The 17,631-nt window shown below is 37.0% G+C and overlaps 1 protein-coding gene across 2 annotated transcripts in view; it reads right to left on the bottom strand.

Annotated features, from left to right (window-relative positions):
* Positions 1-6,010: 6,010 nt before the first annotated feature.
* Positions 6,011-17,631, bottom strand: part of HEATR5A (HEAT repeat containing 5A) — a 51,449-nt gene continuing 39,828 nt past the window's right edge. The window contains exons 28-35 of one of the 2 annotated variants that reach the window (XM_009993848.1): positions 16,979-17,227; positions 15,237-15,364; positions 14,193-14,340; positions 13,224-13,496; positions 9,933-10,145; positions 8,858-9,009; positions 6,856-7,069; positions 6,011-6,591 (exon numbers count right to left, since the gene is read on the bottom strand). In XM_009993848.1, the coding sequence (XP_009992150.1) occupies positions 6,290-6,591; positions 6,856-7,069; positions 8,858-9,009; positions 9,933-10,145; positions 13,224-13,496; positions 14,193-14,340; positions 15,237-15,364; positions 16,979-17,227 (1,679 nt within the window). In that variant the 3' untranslated portion in view covers positions 6,011-6,289. Of the gene's footprint in view, positions 6,592-6,855; positions 7,070-8,857; positions 9,013-9,920; positions 10,146-13,223; positions 13,497-14,192; positions 14,341-15,236; positions 15,365-16,978; positions 17,228-17,631 lie in introns of both variants that reach the window. The other variant, XM_009993849.1, reaches the window with a different exon arrangement.

Raw genomic sequence — 17,631 nt, forward strand, 5'->3', positions numbered from 1 at the left:
TTGCACTGTGGCACAGACCTACATGGAGAAAAGCTCACTTCTATGTATCATTAGTCTTTATCTGCCAAGTCTAGTTGCATTTGACTACCAACAGTCTCAGTGCAGACCCAGGCCAGTGGCAGTTACTGAGGAATACACAGACACACAATTTAGGGTTTCTGAGCTGCATGGTCCAGTGTAATCCCAGAACAGGAGCCCATGTAAGAAGCTATTTACAGAAACATACTAGGAAAGTGGGAAATTGCCTGCTTAAGGATAAAAAAAAATAAATGTATTCACTCATATCTTCCCCAAGTTCAGCTGCCCTCAGATAAATGACTTTGGTAGCTCATACCACTCCCACTCTCTTTTCCTCCTGTATCTACAGGGTAGGGCTATGGCCTTTTTTTCGTGTCTCCAAGGCGATGGGGGAAAATCTAGATGGAGGGCTGCAAGCCTTTAAGTGCCACGGGTCTGCATGTATTTGTGTTTACTGTATGGCTCAGAGGGTGCCTACAACTACAGATGGGTTGTGGCTTCTACTTAAGACTGCTTGTTCTTGAGTACTTCTCTCCAACCAGCCTGCGAATTCTCAATTTACGAAAATAAATTATTCCCAGATTTGTTGGCCTAAGAGGCAACTAGGAGGAATATAGACTAAAAAAAGCCCATCTGCCCTCCCACCCTCCCCCAACTGTGTAAATGTGTCACTTGACTCCCTGACAGCTAAAACCAAGATTGCATCATGTCTCAAATTGGAGGCGACAAACCATTTACTTGCATTGTCTCTTCCTTTACCTGTCTTCATCCTAGCCTTGCTCATTTAGTAAACGTAGTTGATGAAGTATCATAAAAGAAAAACTGATTTTTTCATACAGGCAAATTCTTTTATCCCTCTAACTGAATTACAGGTAAATTTGGTGGCAACAACTTGAACCAGTTATCCTTGTATCTGTTTCCTTTAAAACATGCATACATCTGTGACAATTTTTCCTTGGTGTTTGCCACAAAACTTACATGAGCGAGGACGAGGTTAAGAGCATTTGCCTTCATAATGATAGATTGTATTTTCAAACTGTGTAATATTTCTATTTTTAGATAGAAATAAAAATTGTTTCCAGAATCCCTGAGGCCTGTACTTCCACTGAAAAATACAAACCCTCCTTTTCTTGCAGAAAAAAATATGGAGAACTGAGGCACTAGGCAGCAAAAAAATCCTTACAAAAATACCATAATAAAAATCTTGTAATAAAAAATTACCACTAGCAGCAGCATGAAATCTCAACAATTCTATATCACTTTTGATTGGCTGTGAGATAATTCACATAAATTGTAATACATGAATATTAACATTGGATTGAAAAATCAAATTTTAGGCTAGACAATTGCAATTTACAAGGCAGTAACTTAGAATAGGATATTATTGATCTTTTCCATTACTAAATTTATCTTCTTACCAGAAACTTTCAGAAGCTGGATTAGCTCACCTGCAAACTTCTTTACTTATATAAACAACACATTTTCCAGTGCAATAACTGGACAAATTGGCATATCCGCTAACAGGCATACTGAGAGCAGGCTTTGCTATGTCTGGTACCCATCATTCCAGTTGGTTTTTCCTTGTTAGTGCCACCAGGAAACAGCTGGAATACAAGCACAGAGGAAGGATATTTGATGCCTCATTCTACCTCCTAGAATCTGATTCTGCACTTCAAATAACTGGGATGACAGAAGTAGGAATAGGAGCATAAAGTGAAATTGATACTTGTCTGTTGAGGAAGTGAATTTGGATTACTTCAGGAGGTTTTGGAAGCCTGCTTTTACTTTGACCTGTTTCTCAAACAAAATCCTCACCCCTACTTTTGCTATAATTAGATGTGACTTCCCCTTTCATTGTTATATGTAATAAACCATTTATTCTCCAGAGAACATTTTAAGAAATAATAATAATAATATTAAATAACAACAACAACAATAATAATAATAATATAATCTACAGCTGTACATCAAAACCAAAACAAAAACCACACAGCATTTTGGAGAGGTTGGTCACATTGCTCTGGCATCTTTAATGTTCCCTTATACACAACTGAATGTATGAAGTCCATCTGTTTTATCTTATTCAACATAATCAACTTTCAGCGGTCATTATAAAAAATACGTTAGGGGCAGGTAAAGGGTGTCAGATCTGGCCAAATATGCTTTTAAATGCTTATATCTTTGAACCTGTACCCCACAGTCATTAAATAGCTTGAGCAGCATATATAAAAATGTAACTGCTTGCTACATGCAAATTGAATTGGTGAAATGTCATCTACAGCAACAGCTCCAATATTGTTCAGACAGGAGCGCTATGGACAAATGTCCGTGCTTCTTTTAACACTTGGCTGCATTTTTAAGGATCAGAAGTTGCAACTCATCAACTATTTCATTATGTCTGCATTTTAAGAGTAACTTTACTTGTCAGTGGGTAATCAGGCCACATGGGGTTCTCATGCACAAAAAACAATGTACAGGAATGGCCACAGGATCAAGGTCAGCCCAGTAGTAAAGACACAAGGGAGTGACTCTTGTTGTGGTTTTGTGACACCAGAGTACAGAGAAGCATAAGCATAATCTGCCTAGATATATGCTCTTTTATTCAAAAGCTGAACAAAGAGTGAATTTTCTGAGAATTTTTTCCATTCCTTGCTGGAAGTAGCACTGGCCAAGTTTTTCACTGGTAGGGAACATGATCAGTTTATTAGTAGACCAGTATTGGTTAGGAAACAATTGCTCTTTAGGAAACAGCTGCTGACTTTCTGTCTACTGATAAAATGGAGTTACATCTAAGGAAACTATAAACAACAAAAAAAATGTATACCTGGTAGCTGAGATTAGGGATGAAGCTTTAGAAGACACTGTCACAGTGACCTGTCATATGTTGTTACTGCCACAGATACATCGAACTTCATTAAAATTAAAACTATACTGAAATTTAATTGCATTTGTTGCCCAGACCCAACTAAGCAGTATTACTATGACATCTGATAAACCTGCAAAATATCCTAAATCACTCCACTCCTCCTGCAATTGCAGTGACTCACATTGTTACTGCTGTGGCAGTCTTGGAGGAAAAACATCCCTTTGGAAATTCTAATTATTAACTGACTTTTACTAATAGAAAACCTGCCATGCTTCCTATGCATTTGGTAATCCTATTTTATGATAATACATGCATCACTTGACTGATGCTTCACTCAGCCTGAAGGTGACTGCTGTACCTTGGAACATACCAGATCACTCTCAGACTTACTCTAGCCTAAGCAATACTATTAGAATTGCTGCTTATTCAGCTGGAGGGCTACAGACTTGTATCCAATTAAAAAAAACATATCCCAAATGTATGATGCTTTTGCAACGTTTTGACTAATCTGGTTTGTTGCAGTCAACAGAAAGTTGTCTGCAAAACATTTTTGCACTGCATCGAAATATTACATTGTCTGGTGTACCCCTATATGTATATATATACTTAAGGTTAAGCATAGGCAGGACCTTTTGTCACATAAAACCATGAGCTTTAAATATAAACAGTGGAAACATACAAAGTAAACAAGCATGCAGGCCACATGCTTCATTGCAAAAAACACTTCAGGGGACAAAAATCTACTGCTGCTATACAGAAACTGCAAAGAGGCATGGGATACAGAAGCAGGAGTGCTAAAAGTGAGACTTTGGTTTATGGCTAAATATCTGTTTGGCTCTTTTTGTTTGGCTAAACATAAAAGCCTGAATGCCAAGTAATGCCTGAAAAATAAGAGTGGAATTAAAACTGAAATTGCTCTGTGGCCTTAGTAATCTCTTCAGGAAAAAAATAAATTGATTCTTACTATATGGATAAAATCATTATCTGGATAAATTAAACTTACTTGTATGTCTTAATTTACACTAGTCATTAAGAATAAGCAATGGTTCTCTCTATTTAATATTTTTTGCTTCTTTATTTAGAATACATAGATATGTTGGAAATTGTGATTTTCCACATAGTGCTATAAGACTTGACCAAGAAATGTCTTGGTCAAATCACATAATAATGACACTTCTCAGTGACTCAGTTGTGAGTTACTACAACCAGACCCTCCAAGAAGCCTAGGAATAAACTCTTCTAAACTTTAACTGTTGTCTTTTAACAGCTATCCTTGGTGTTCTTGCAACCTGAGCCTGCTTCTTAAAAGGTTTTGAGCAAAGTAGGATTTAATCAGATTGTATAAGCAGTATTTTTAAGTGAAGAAAAGGTTAATGCTGTTCTTATACTTAACAGAAAATGGAAAAAGTAGCCACATATACCTATTGTAGGAACTTTCTCAGTAATATTTTTGTCTACTTTGACAATAAACATGATATGAGTTTCATTAAAAAGTTTCAAGTCCTGTAGGAATCTCTATGATTTTTGAGAAGCAGCCTTGGAGAGAAAACAAACAAACAAAAACACAACCAAAAAAACCCCACAAACAAACAAAAAAAACCACAACCAAAGAAAAACTCAGTAAATTTGAAGGGAAAAATACTGAGAGAAAAATTACTAACGAGATAAAGATGAATAACTGCCAAATTTAATGTAACTCCCTTTCAACACAGCCAACAACTACAGATTTGACTGCAGTGAAGAGGTGGAACAAAGAACTTCTGGTTCCCCAGGGAGAGATGGAAAACATCTCAAACATCTTATAATTCACACATTTCACACAGAACAGATTTACACATACGAAGTCTCTCTCCCTGATGCTACTAATTTACCCATTTTGCTATACTAAACAGAAGATGACCTGCATTGTCAAATCACAGACCTTGGTGCATCCAGCCTGAACATTTCTTATTAGTTTCCCTGTGGAAGCATACAAACATTTTCTTTCTGTTATGGAAGTCATTGGAGCTCCTCTGCTATTGGGTAAAATGACTAAGACAAAACTTGAGTGAAGAAAATTAGCTTTATTTATGTAAATCAGAAAAACAAATTGTTAGAACTTTGGTCAAATGTTAATTCTGTACAATTTACAATTATATTTATATACAAAACTTATAATAAAATACAGTACTTCACATTTTTCCTGAGTCCCTGTGTGTTTCTCAGTTCTGTAAATTTTTTTTTTTCTCCTTCCTTCTAAAGTAATTAAATTCAAATGTAAATACTATTCTGAGTTTGATAGTGTTTGGTTTAGATAATACTGGCATTAAGAAAGAAGTCCATACACTATATGTAGAAAATACTTTATAGCCATTGCAATTTTGATAGTTACCTTTCTATAATAAAATATGTTCCTTGATAAAAATGTTGATTAAATACTCCTCATGAGTTTGTCACACTTCATTCAACACAAGACAAGCTGACTTCAAATACACCCATCTCTCATTCTAGAGATACATAAATTTAGGTGAGTTGCATGTATATAACTGATCATGTAAAGATCAGGAAACACACATCCAGATAGAGCAGATGTCTGAATCGAGGCACAGTACATTAAAATTGCTGTCCTATCCTGGACAAGGTATGTAAGCTTCACCTGCCTGCCTAGCACAATACAAAATTCACACAAGGATACATCCTGAAAAGTGAGACACTGTCCAGCAGGAAGGCACCAAGCCTGTGAATACTGACATATGCATAGTAGTCCCACTATGTAAAGCACTGCGGAGTCTTCAGAGAAGGGTGGTTGAGCTGTTTTTAACAGCACTTGTTACATCTCAGCCAGCTCAAGTAGTTACTAGGGTTAAAGCTATCCATTTGCCTTCATTCAGTTAATTTTTTGAGATCAGCAATAATCTATTGTAAGGCTAACAAGGATATTTCACCTGTTTACTTAATGATGAAGTGTGCTAAATTAGTACTTAGGCTAGATTACAACCTGCAAGTAAATTTATGTCCCACTTAAATCCAAAACCAAATCAGGGTAACTTATTTTTGACAAATTTTGATATAAGCCAAAATTAACTTAATTGGCTAAGTGTGGGCTGCTCCTAAATGTATGGCAAAGCTCACTATATATATTTTTAATACAGGCATGTGCATTTCTGGAATTTTAGTCCAAAATAATAAAAAAATACAGATTACATGATCTCTGATAGATTTATTCACAGTATTTAGAGATGTTTAAGAAGTCTTATGCTAACAGAAAGTTATCAAAGGTTTGCTTTCTCTTAAAAACTTTCTGTAATACCTCAGTGCAAACAGAAATACATGAGAACAACTGATAGTGATCCTACTCCGATTAGAAATTAAAAGAGAATTTTTTTGCTGTTGATATCAAAGTGCATAGTATAACAATATCAGATGTTAAAGAAAATTGGTCTTTAGCTGAATGCTTGAACTTTTTCCAGGATTCTTTGCATGTTTAGCAGTCTTCATTTTGATGCTTTCTTGATTGCCTTTTACAGCTGACTCAAGCCTGGCTTTCATAGTTGGAGAGGAAGCCATCAGTTTTTTAAAAACTGCTGAGTACTGTGGACCAATCTGCATCAGATTTTGCAAAGCAAACTCATGTAGATTTTTTGCTGAGTTTGTAGCAGAAACCAGGGCATTTTCATCCAAAAGAAAGGAAATAAGAATAGGAAGAAGGCAGGCCACCAAATGAGCACCTGTAAACATTGAAAACAAAACTTAAACAGACACTTTTAAAAACAGCTTCAGATTCTACCTAGAAGCATTTCTCTGAGTTAACATTTAACACAAACTATAAAGCTGCAAATGTTACTTGAACTGCATGGTAAAAAGAACCAACAGTCTTGTTAGCAATTAGTGTTAAGGACTGGGTTCCTAGAGGTAATTTTGTTTTAATTTGTTAGCTATGGCAACTTTCAGCATGTCTAATGCTTTGGGTACTAGTAATGGAAGTAACTTACGGTGCTCTTCCTCAGCCATGGCTATAAGAGATGTAACCAACTTTATTCCCTCCTGAATGACTTGAAGTTCTGCAGCATTTTCAGGTTTTGCTTTTTCTGTTTCCTGCAATTTTCCCACGATGGATGGTACTAGAGAATGAATGTAAGGATATGACACAGTTTTGTTTGGATGCTGAAAGATGGAGTGCAGCAGCTGGTAGCACTTATACTGCACCTAAAGGAAAGATCAAATTTGCAGTTACAAAGGGTTATACTTAAAAATACATGTCAGAGAGTTTCAAAAGTCAGAGCTCACTAGACAAAATTTTAGGGAGGGTGAAAAACGTGCCTCACAGCTTCTAAATTCATCAGGTTGCAGGCCTCTAATGCATAATACTTTAAAGGAGCATTATAACTAGAAATCAAATTATTAAGAATAATTATGTCATGCTTCCTTTTTCTTTCCACTGTGTCCTACACCTTCCTACATATTTAAATTAAGGAAAAATATTTTTGGGTCTCTAGCTTGGAGGAGACTGAGGGGCAACCTCATCAATGTTTACAAATGTGTTAAGGGTGAGTGTCAGGAGGATGGACCCAGGCTTTTTTCAGTGTTGCCCAGTGATAGGACAAGGGGCAATGGGCAAACTGGAACATAGAAGTTCCACATAAACATCAGAAAAAACTTCTTCACTGTGAGAGTGACAGAGCAATGGAACAGGCTGCCCAGAGAGGTTGTGGAGTCTCCTTCACTGGAGACATTCAAAACCCGCCTGGACACGTTCCTGTGTGATGTGCTCTGGGTGATCCTGCCTGGCAGGGGGGTTGGACTAGATGATCTTTCAAGGTCCCTTCCAGCCCCTAAGATTCTGTGATTCTGTGATTTTTGTGTGAAGGTTATGTCTTAGTACTGATTTGAAAATACACTCTTTCCTGCAGAAAAACAGCTGCTGAAAATATAAACACTACCTCTGTCAACATATAGGCACAATTTTTAAAAGCCTCAAATGGTGCAGTAGGTTCCATGTCACTAGAAGTCAATAGAATCCAAACTGGCAAGTTCCTACACAACTTCTTAAAGGCTCAGATACCTACACACATAGATAAAAATTGCAAATCCATACTGACATTTTCTTGCTTTCACATTCTGAATCCTCATTTTCCTATCAGTGCAAACCAATGTTTATACTACTAGAAATGTATTAATATAATAAATTAAAAAGTATTTTCTTACAGCAAAATCCTAAGTTAAAGGTAACTTTGTTTACTTTTTTGTTAGTACATGAATATACACCAAGATGCAAGGATACCAGTTTACAGTGAATTCCCAAACATGAAAACTAATGCATGTTATTTTCAGAGTTGGACTTTCAGAGTTAGGAAGTCCCAATTCATAGAAAAGCCACTTGTATTTGCAATAATAATAAATACAATTATTTTTTCCCAATACTTTGGATTTTTAGATGAAGAATAGTAACAGATGAACTGCGGCACTGCAATCTAAAGTAACGACATAAAAACATTTACACTAGGCCAGAACAAGGCATTAATGTAGTTCAATAGGCTGCCTCCAGCAGTGGCCAGGAGCTCATGCTTAGGGGACAGTACAAGTCATGTGGCTCCCAAAGACCCACAGCTGAGGGTTTTCCTGAGCAGAAGATAGTATCTGTGTGTTAAAGTTTAAATGAACAAATAAAATTAAACAGATGCCTGACAAACTACACAACTCTATTGGGTACTTATAAGTGTAGGGGTGTGATGACCCATCCAACTCTGAGTACGATGCAGTAAGAAAATGAAAATCATAGGAATATAGAATTATATACAGAAGAAAACAATTATAACATCCACTGCTTCACAAGTTCTCACTAACTAGTTCAAACTGTGTTTTAAATTACAAGAGACACAGTCAGGACATAATTAACTGGAATCACACACAGGACGAGCAAAACAACTGAACAGAAAATAAGCTAAAATCCCTTTAGTATGATACCAATATTCTTATAACTTCACCAGTACTTACAAGGGGATCTTTTGAGGCAAGTGTTATTTTAAACTTCTCAATACAACGCTTTCGAAGGCACTCTAAGGTAGTAACTTCTGGACTGGTAGATATAATAAATAATGTAATAGCAGTAAGCAGGCTAACTTCATCAAGTTCTTGGAGAAGCCCATCTACTGTCAGTAAAATAAGCATTCTGTTAGATTTTAATTAAAAAATAGTTCTGTGAATTCTAGTGTTGCAAAGAGGTGGAATAGAAATGTGAATGTCTACAATTCTTCAGGAATCTCTTTTTTCAAATACATGACATACTCTGATGCACTGATATGGGCTTTTACTGTAATAAAAGCCAAGGCCAAAGTGGGAATTCAGGAGTGGTTATATGCTTATTTAGCATTAACAGCATACTCCTATTCCATTGTTCCTCTGTATAAAGCACAATAAATAACTTTGAACAGCTGGTATGACATATTAGTGTACAACCTATGCTTAGAATTATATAAACATTTGCATTAAGAACATGTTTTCTTTTGCTATAATTAAAAAAAAAACTGTTTACAAAAGTTCCAACAACAAATTACAACTTAGAGATTAAACATAAGGAACCACAGAGGTACTACAAACTTGGGAAGTTGAAGGAGCAGCACACAGAAAAATCACTTTCAGACAAAAATATTTTTCCTTGAACTACTGTTTGAATACCTTTTACTTAAATGCAGTCACTAATTCTTTGTGGAGAACCTGCATGCAGTACAGCTGTCTTTTATGCTAAGCTGTACACTGAGGCCATAACTCCTGTTTATTCCATTGTACCATGTAAGTACATTGTGGCACTAGATAATTGAGGGGTAAACCTGCAGTCCCACATTTACAGATCATGACTTCTCAGATGAACTGCAGGGGCAAGACAGCACTATAGATTCAACAGTACAGTTCAAAAGTAGCCAACTAATTCTCCTGTGACTTAAGATACTAGTCTTTTTTTAAAATATGCATGAATTTAATTTAAATAAAACCAAACAGCTCCTCATCCAAATACTTTTGTTTTGTTTTTTAAACACACAAACCCAAAACTTGTGCTTACCTTGATCCCAACAGTCAAGCACTGTGATCAAAGCGCTACATAGAAGATCAGTCCAAGCAGTCCGACTCTTCTCTGCTCGAGCCATTGGAGAAGACAAGAGTCCTTTAAGAGCTTGTAGAGATGCAGCAACTGTCAAGGGTAACTGACCATCTTGCACTTTCACAGCAGTCTCTTTAAGTACTCCAATCATTAGGTACAAGATAGTAGGAAGAACTGAAACACTTCCTGTAAAACAAAGCAAATTAATTTCACAGACATTAAAAAATCTGAAGCAGCTTTTTTGTATCATCTTATTTATCACCCTTTTAATCACCTATGTGAATGGAAGCATGGGTAATTTGAAGAAATATTTTAAATGTCATGTGACTTGCTACAGACAACACGGAGTTCAGACTACGTAAGGGAAGTTAAACCTTTTCCTCATTTAAATTAGCATTACATACCTTTTCCTTGATGACTTTACTAAATGAAGTGTGAAATTGTTTCATCTTCAGAGAAAAGCACAAAAACATCAGAAACACTGGGAAGCAGAAGAGGAAAAGCTATGGAAGTATACAAAGTACTGAACAGTAGAAAAGAAATTCTAAGTATATAAGCAGATTTTGCAATGAAGACAATATAACAAAGGGAATTAACAGAGGGTAATACCAATACCAGTGAGAGGAAATACCAAGTACAGGGTCTTGCACTTGGGTAGGAGCAGTCCTCATTATCAATACAAGGCAGGCCATGGTGTGATAGAGAAGAGCCCTGCAGAAAGGGAGTTGGGGGTACTAGTGGACGAGAAGTTGGACATGAGCAAACAATGTGCACTGGCAGCCCAGAGGGCCAACTGCATACTGGACTGCATCAAAAGAAGTGTGGCCAGCAGATCAAGGGAGGTGATTCTGCCCTTCTATTCTGCTCTTTTAAGACCCCACTTGGAGGACTGTGTCCAGCTCTGGAGTCGTCAACACAAGAGGGACATGGACTTGTTGGAGCGAGTCCAGAAAAGGGCCACAAAAATGATCTGAGGGCTGGAACACCTCTCCTACAAAGAGAGGCTGAGCTGGGGTCGTTCAGCCTGGAGAGAGGAGAAGGCTCCAGGGAGACCTTATAGTGGCCTTCCAGTACCTGAAGGGAGACTAAAGGAAAGCTGGGGAGGGACTGTTTACAAGGGCTTGTAGTGATAGGATGAGGGGCAATGGCCTTAAACTAGAGGAGGTAGATTTAGATTAGACATTAGGAAGAAATTATTCTAGTGGTGAAGCACTAGAACAGGTTGCCCAGAAAGATGGTGGAGGCCCCATCCCTGGCAAAATTCAAGGTCAGGCTTGACAAGGCTCTGAGCAACCTGATCTAGTTAAAAGGTCCCTGTGGATTGCAGGGGGGGCTGGATTAGTTGACTTTTAGAGGTGCCTTCCAGCCCCACATGTTCTCTGATTTTCCCACATGATGTGTAGTTAGCCAAGAAAGTCATTGCTCCAGTAAATCACTTAATTCAGTAACTTAGTAAGATTAGTAAGAAGAGGATCTCAGATTAAAAAGGCATCACAAAAATTCCTAGAATTATAATAAAAAACCTTAACAAATATTTTTGAAAAGTGAAGACCTAAGAAGAGAAGCAGATTGTCCCACAGCCTACTGAACAGATCTTCATCTCTCCCTGAGAATCTGATAGTTGATCTATCTAAATAAGAGTCTATTTCAAAAAATATTAAAAAGTCACAGGAGTAACTTGGCATAGCTGTTTTGCATATTCTTCTGTCTTTGAATCTAACAGTAATACAGAATTCTGTACAGATTGGAGACCATCTAGAAACTGTATACTTATGTGTTGTTCATGATTTAGCAAAAAGTTGTGATTTAGCAAAGCAGAGTTAAGCACATGGCTTTACATGCTTTTGTTCTTCCCTAATCAGTAAAATGCATATATTTTTAAGATTTTAATACCCTGATGCTTGTGAGAGCCCTGTTGAATTACGGAGGGTCTCTGAACCTGAGGACATCTACCTTCTATTTACAAACAGTCAAGTCTCTGAAAATTGGCTGCTGGAATTCTGCAGGAAATGCAGTTCATGAGCCTCATTTATTTGAAAATTCTATTACGAATACATATCACGACAGGTGCCTGAAGTAAGAGACATGGTAGTAACAGGACTGTAACTTCAGTTACCTATTAAAGGGGGGAAAAAATTATGCAAATCCACATTGGAATACTCTTCTCTTTGATTATATGAGTTGACTTTTGGAGATGCTTTCTTATTTGACTGACTGTATAAGCAAGCTTAAGCTCCTCATTTTTGTCACCTGACTTCAATGCTTAATTTCTCTAGCGTAAACACCCCATTTGGTCTGATCCTACAACCTCTTATCTTGTGGAATAACTTGAACAGCTAAAGACAAAAAGAACTACAAGGAGAAAAAAACCAATCACATTCTTTTTCATGAAATATCAAATTATTTCGTAACAAATTTCATATCTAATTATTTTCCATGAAAGATAGTTGCCCTCACATCCAAGTGATGCTATGTTTGTTTCCTTTTGCTTTGAACTGATAGATAATGAAGTGCAGATTGGAAAAAGAAATCATATCATCACCCTACAATGACAGCAAGAACTACCTACTATTCCATTCGGAGTATACTATCCCCCAAAGACGAATCTTGTAACAGAGAACAAATTAAGGAAAAAGAATAAATTTCCTGGGTTTGTAAATGCAAATATTTGCATAGGGTCTAACACAGATTCCTAAGGTGGGAACAGAGGAGTAGGGGAGAAATAGTTTATAGGTGTGGCTGTAACAGCACTGAAAGATCATATGTATGAATACAATATTGGGGGAAGGGGCAACCATCCTAAAGATTGGAATGAATAAAAAATTAATCATGAGGAAAAGTAAACTAACCTGAGAAATCAACCATAACTCCTTACAGTGGTTCCTAATGATGGCTTTTAGTGAAAGGTAACATGATACATCTCCCTTTTAAATTTAATTCATGTCTGCATTATAAATTCCAAAATATACAATTCAAGTAGAATAGAATCATGTAGCTACTGTATACTTCCCTGTATAAAATTAATCTATTAATTGCACTGTTACATGTAGAAGGAAAAGAAAACTACTCCTTTAATTGCTTCAGTTTTGTAACTTGTTTTGTAATCTGACAGTCAAAACCACAATTAAAACAGGAAACTGTCACAAGCAAATAAAGAAAACTCGTTGCCAGATTTATTCAGCTGAGAAAATTAGGTAATAAAGTGGAGGCTCAGAAGAGCCCAATATTTTTTCATTAATCTTTCTTTGTGATGAAACAGCATACCTTCAGGAGAGCAGATTGCAGGAACATCAGAGAGAATAACTAATGCTGCTGCTACTAGTCTGCTTCCATCTTCTGACAATAACAAATGTTTTCCAGATTGAACTGCAGGGCTACAAGTTAATTTAGGGTTGAGCTGGGGAAGCTGTCTGACAAGAATACAAAAACACAACTCCAGTGTTGCAAAGACTAATGATTTCCCAGGCACCAGTCCTCCTGTGTCTTTGCCTTCTCCAAATTCTGGTAACGTTTCCTTTTCTGCAGCACCATCATCAACTAAAACAAAAAGAAGAAACATGGCTGAAATCTGCAGGCTGAACTTTGTTTCCAGAAAGTTTACTACTTAAGACTGCTTCATCACCAAGTGATAATCTTGCTACATATATTTGTGCATTCATATGTGTTTAGAGTTCTACTGGCAAACATCCATCCTTTTGAATAAGCAAACTATACACTGATGGTCAAAAGGCAGAGGTGTGTGCAACAGATTTAGACTTACAACGTGCTGAGGCACCAGGCCAATTTGATGTCACCTGGTGTTTTGTTTCTTCTCCCAGTTCTTTTCTTTTAGAAAAAGAACTCTAGGAAGTTACAATCTGTGAAATCTGTCTTGTAACAGCTGTGTGTGCAGAGTCACTCCATTGCTCTACTGCAGCTGATCCTAACTTTTCACTAAGATTTCTCTGCCCCTGACACTACACAAGACTATCCCAAGTGAGTTTCTCCAGTTTTCCTCCTCACTTCTTGCCTTCTAGTCACCACCAAAACCACCTGCTATCTATCATATTGCCTCAATTTCTTATGTCAGGCACTTGAACTGACTTAAGTAAACCAAGGTTAGTCACTAACTGGGACTAGTTAGTCACTTCAATTAAGATTAATCTTGGGATATCACCTTCAAGAATCCAGTTTTCCAAGAAAGAATTGCTTTAACCCTTTAATATGTATTCAACATCTCAGGCATTACTGTACCTTCTGCACTTCTCCGCTTCTCCTTCACGTGTTCCTGAGCTGCAAAAAGAATCAGCCGAACCACTTCCAGGGCAGCAAGCTGAATTTCAGGTGATTCTCTGGTCAGTATCAGTCGATGTAAAACATTCAGCAGCTCTACACCCAGCTCCTACAGTAAGAAAAATGCTTAATATATCCCCAGTTTAATGCAGGAATTTTAGAAACAGGTTAATATTTGTGAAAGCCAACAGTATTACTCTTATTAACCTCACTAAGAAACACAGCATAATTGATACAACCACAGCAGTTGGCATTGTCTTCAGCATCTAGCAGCCCTGCTCAGTTCTCCCAACAAAATACTAAACATGGTAATTTAGAGATACAGCACTTAAAACTATTAAAACCCCAAGTAATTTTTATCATATGGCTTTTTAACTCTTTAAAGTAGGGTTACTACAGTGTATCCCTCCTACAGTATATGCATTTCCTTGCAGAGAGCACCAATAGTCAGAACTTAGGCAAGTCCACAGGCTTTATCACTTCTGCTGTGTTAGACAATTGCATGGCACACAGGATGGTATAAAGCTTAGTTTAAAGGAGAAGAAAAAAAAAATAATTCTGAAATTATTACTTGTTTTTAGGATCTACTGGTGTGGATTTTTTTGGTTTTGCTTTCCCCCCCAATCACCCCCAATACCACTGGTTTTTGTTCAGTTTCCTTTTATCATCTTCAATATTTTCAACAGAATTAATTCAACTGTCCCTTGACAGAGTAAGAGAACTTTTTTTTTTTTCTGGAATTCTGTCTTTACCTTGCTGTCATCCTACTCATCTAATTACTCCTTCCAGACAAAATGTATTCGAGTTCTCTGCCCTCACTGTCATCCTACAGGTGCCACGATGTGCTCTTTTGCTCTCCTCCCTCGACAGCTTTGCATTTTTGCAAAGCATGTAATTTACCTACTACTTGTTGAAGATTCCTGGATATACTATAGAGAATAGAGATAATGTTCAAAAAGAAATTATGCCTTAACTCTGGAGTGCTTTTGATCATTAAGACATTACCTGATCACCACCTATTTTTGACCTCGGCCATGGAACATCAAAGAGTGCCTGTAGGGCCCGTAAACAGGCAATAATACTCTCCATTGCTGCATCTGACCGAGGAGAGCAGAGGAATTCCACGCTAATTCCTATAAGTATCAGAAGAAAAAAACACTTATTTGTTTGAAATTTTAAGAAGTAGCTTTGTCAATGTCTAAGTGATCTGACAATAGGTTGAGCAGATATAGAAGAGCATTTCCATTTTAAATTGAATTAATCTCTTATTGCTAATATCTTGGGGCAAGAGCTCTATTACCTTCAGAACAATGAAAGAATTTCGGTATAAGACACTATTATAACTGGTATTAACATAAATAAAGAAAATAAAATAGTAGAGCAATTTCAAAGTAAAACCACAGAATTCTAGGGCCAAAGTACAGGCAAACAATTAGTAATGAATATATTGCAGAATATTTTTCTAATCACACTGATTTATATAAAAGAAGGAAATAACAAGAGAACATAGTAACAGTTCACAAACTCAAAGGCTAAGGTTTTATCTTCCCATTTTACAAAAATGCTAAAGATCACAGCTACCACAACTGGATCACAGCAAAAAGTAAATTACATAAAGCTAAGCCTGCAAAATCCTAGATGAGATTAAAAACAATCACTTTTCTTCCTGAGCTTTCAGTAGTCTTCAGATGACATTTTAGAACATTGGAGATAAACTTCATATAGACTCTGATCCATATTCTCATCCCAGTTGTACAGCTGTAATTCCTAACTGTGTGATGTCTTGGGAAACTGCTCAATGTACACTAAAGAACTGCTGTGCAATGGAAAGTGTCTGAGCTTTAAAGTCCATTCAGTTTCTCTGTAGGAAGTGAAAATGTTGAACAGCAGAATAAACAAGCCAGGTGTCCATGGTAAAGCACATGAAATTTGAAGTACTAATCCAGTAGCAGAGGAAGCAGGAGAAATGAGCAGCTTTTGTATCAGAGGTCCCACTTTGAACTCAGGGAGCAACAGGCTTCAAAAGGAAGCTGGCTTGGTGCAGGAACACTGGGATTCAAAGGAAGCCATATGCACCTGGGTCATACAAACCCATTCCAAAAAGGGATTACAAAAGAAGGATACAAAAAAAGAGGCCAAAGGAAAACGCTGCAACCAGAAATGTCTAGTTGCGTAAATTTAGGTAACTGGGACTGAATTCAACTGCCTGATTAGCCTCTGCAGTAGCAGAGGCCTAAACAGAGCTTTATGTGAACTTAATGCAACACTTTTTTACCACAAGGGTGACAAAGCACAGGTTGTCCAGAGAGGTTGTAGAGTATCCATTCTTGAAGATAACAAAAAAACAACTGGACAAGGTCCTGGGCAACTGGCTTCAGGTGGCCCTGCCTGAGCAAGGGGTGGGGGACAGATGATCTCCACAAGCCCCTTCCAACCAACACACTATTCTGTGATGTATAACACTGTACAAAGATCCACTCTTGAACTTGCAGGTTTGTAGGCAGAGCAGTAAGCACTTGTGTAGGATTTGTTTAGCTCATACTGAGTGTTTTTTCTACGATATTTGGGAAACACACTGTACAATTTTCTCACTTGGATTTAAAATTCTTCTGATTGTACATTCTTCTAAGAGAGGCGATATTCAATGATGCATTTAAATATAAATAATTACATATCTGTTTGCTAACAGTTTTATCTATTAAAATGACATTTTGGGTTACAGCATCTGACATTATGCACGAACTAACCCAAGAGAAGATGAAATCTGTCAGTATTCACATCCTCAGGAGATTTCACCAAGGGTCTGGTAGAAGAATCTTGACACATTGTAGTCGGGGTGACAGGTCTAGAGAGATTAGTAACTCCTTCATCTGGATCAACAACAATGAAACCTGTGCTAGTAAGCCATAATGCTGTAGCATAAAGTATTAGTGCCCAGGAGTTGTAGTAATGAGGTCTGGCATTTTCAATTGTCTCTGCTGTATAAAATGTACCACCTACAAGAAGAGAAGTTCCAGAATTAAGGATTTAATTTATTTTTAACTACGATATTTTCTCATTCTTATAAAAGGGGTTCTTCTTTTCATTGACATTATCTTTACCTTTTTTTATATTCTGATGTGTTTTTTTCTTTTAAATGCAAAATATTAAAATTTGGGCCAATTGGATTTATTTGAGTATAATCCAATACAATGACCTTTTTCTTCTTTCAACCATGAAATTGCCCAGAAAGAGTAACAAACAAACTACTTTTCTCATCAGTGAAACCTCTGTTCTCAAAAGCAGCTTTTATCTTTGGACAGGCACACAAGTACGTATTCTCTATACAATTTACTCTTAACTGTGATCTTAACACAAGTCAGCTAGGACATTAATGATCTGCACTTGCACATAACTTTTG

The sequence above is a fragment of the Chaetura pelagica genome, unplaced genomic scaffold (genome assembly GCF_000747805.2).
Source record: "Chaetura pelagica isolate M959 unplaced genomic scaffold, ChaPel_1.0 scaffold11, whole genome shotgun sequence".
Classification (NCBI taxonomy): Eukaryota; Metazoa; Chordata; class Aves; order Apodiformes; family Apodidae; genus Chaetura; species Chaetura pelagica.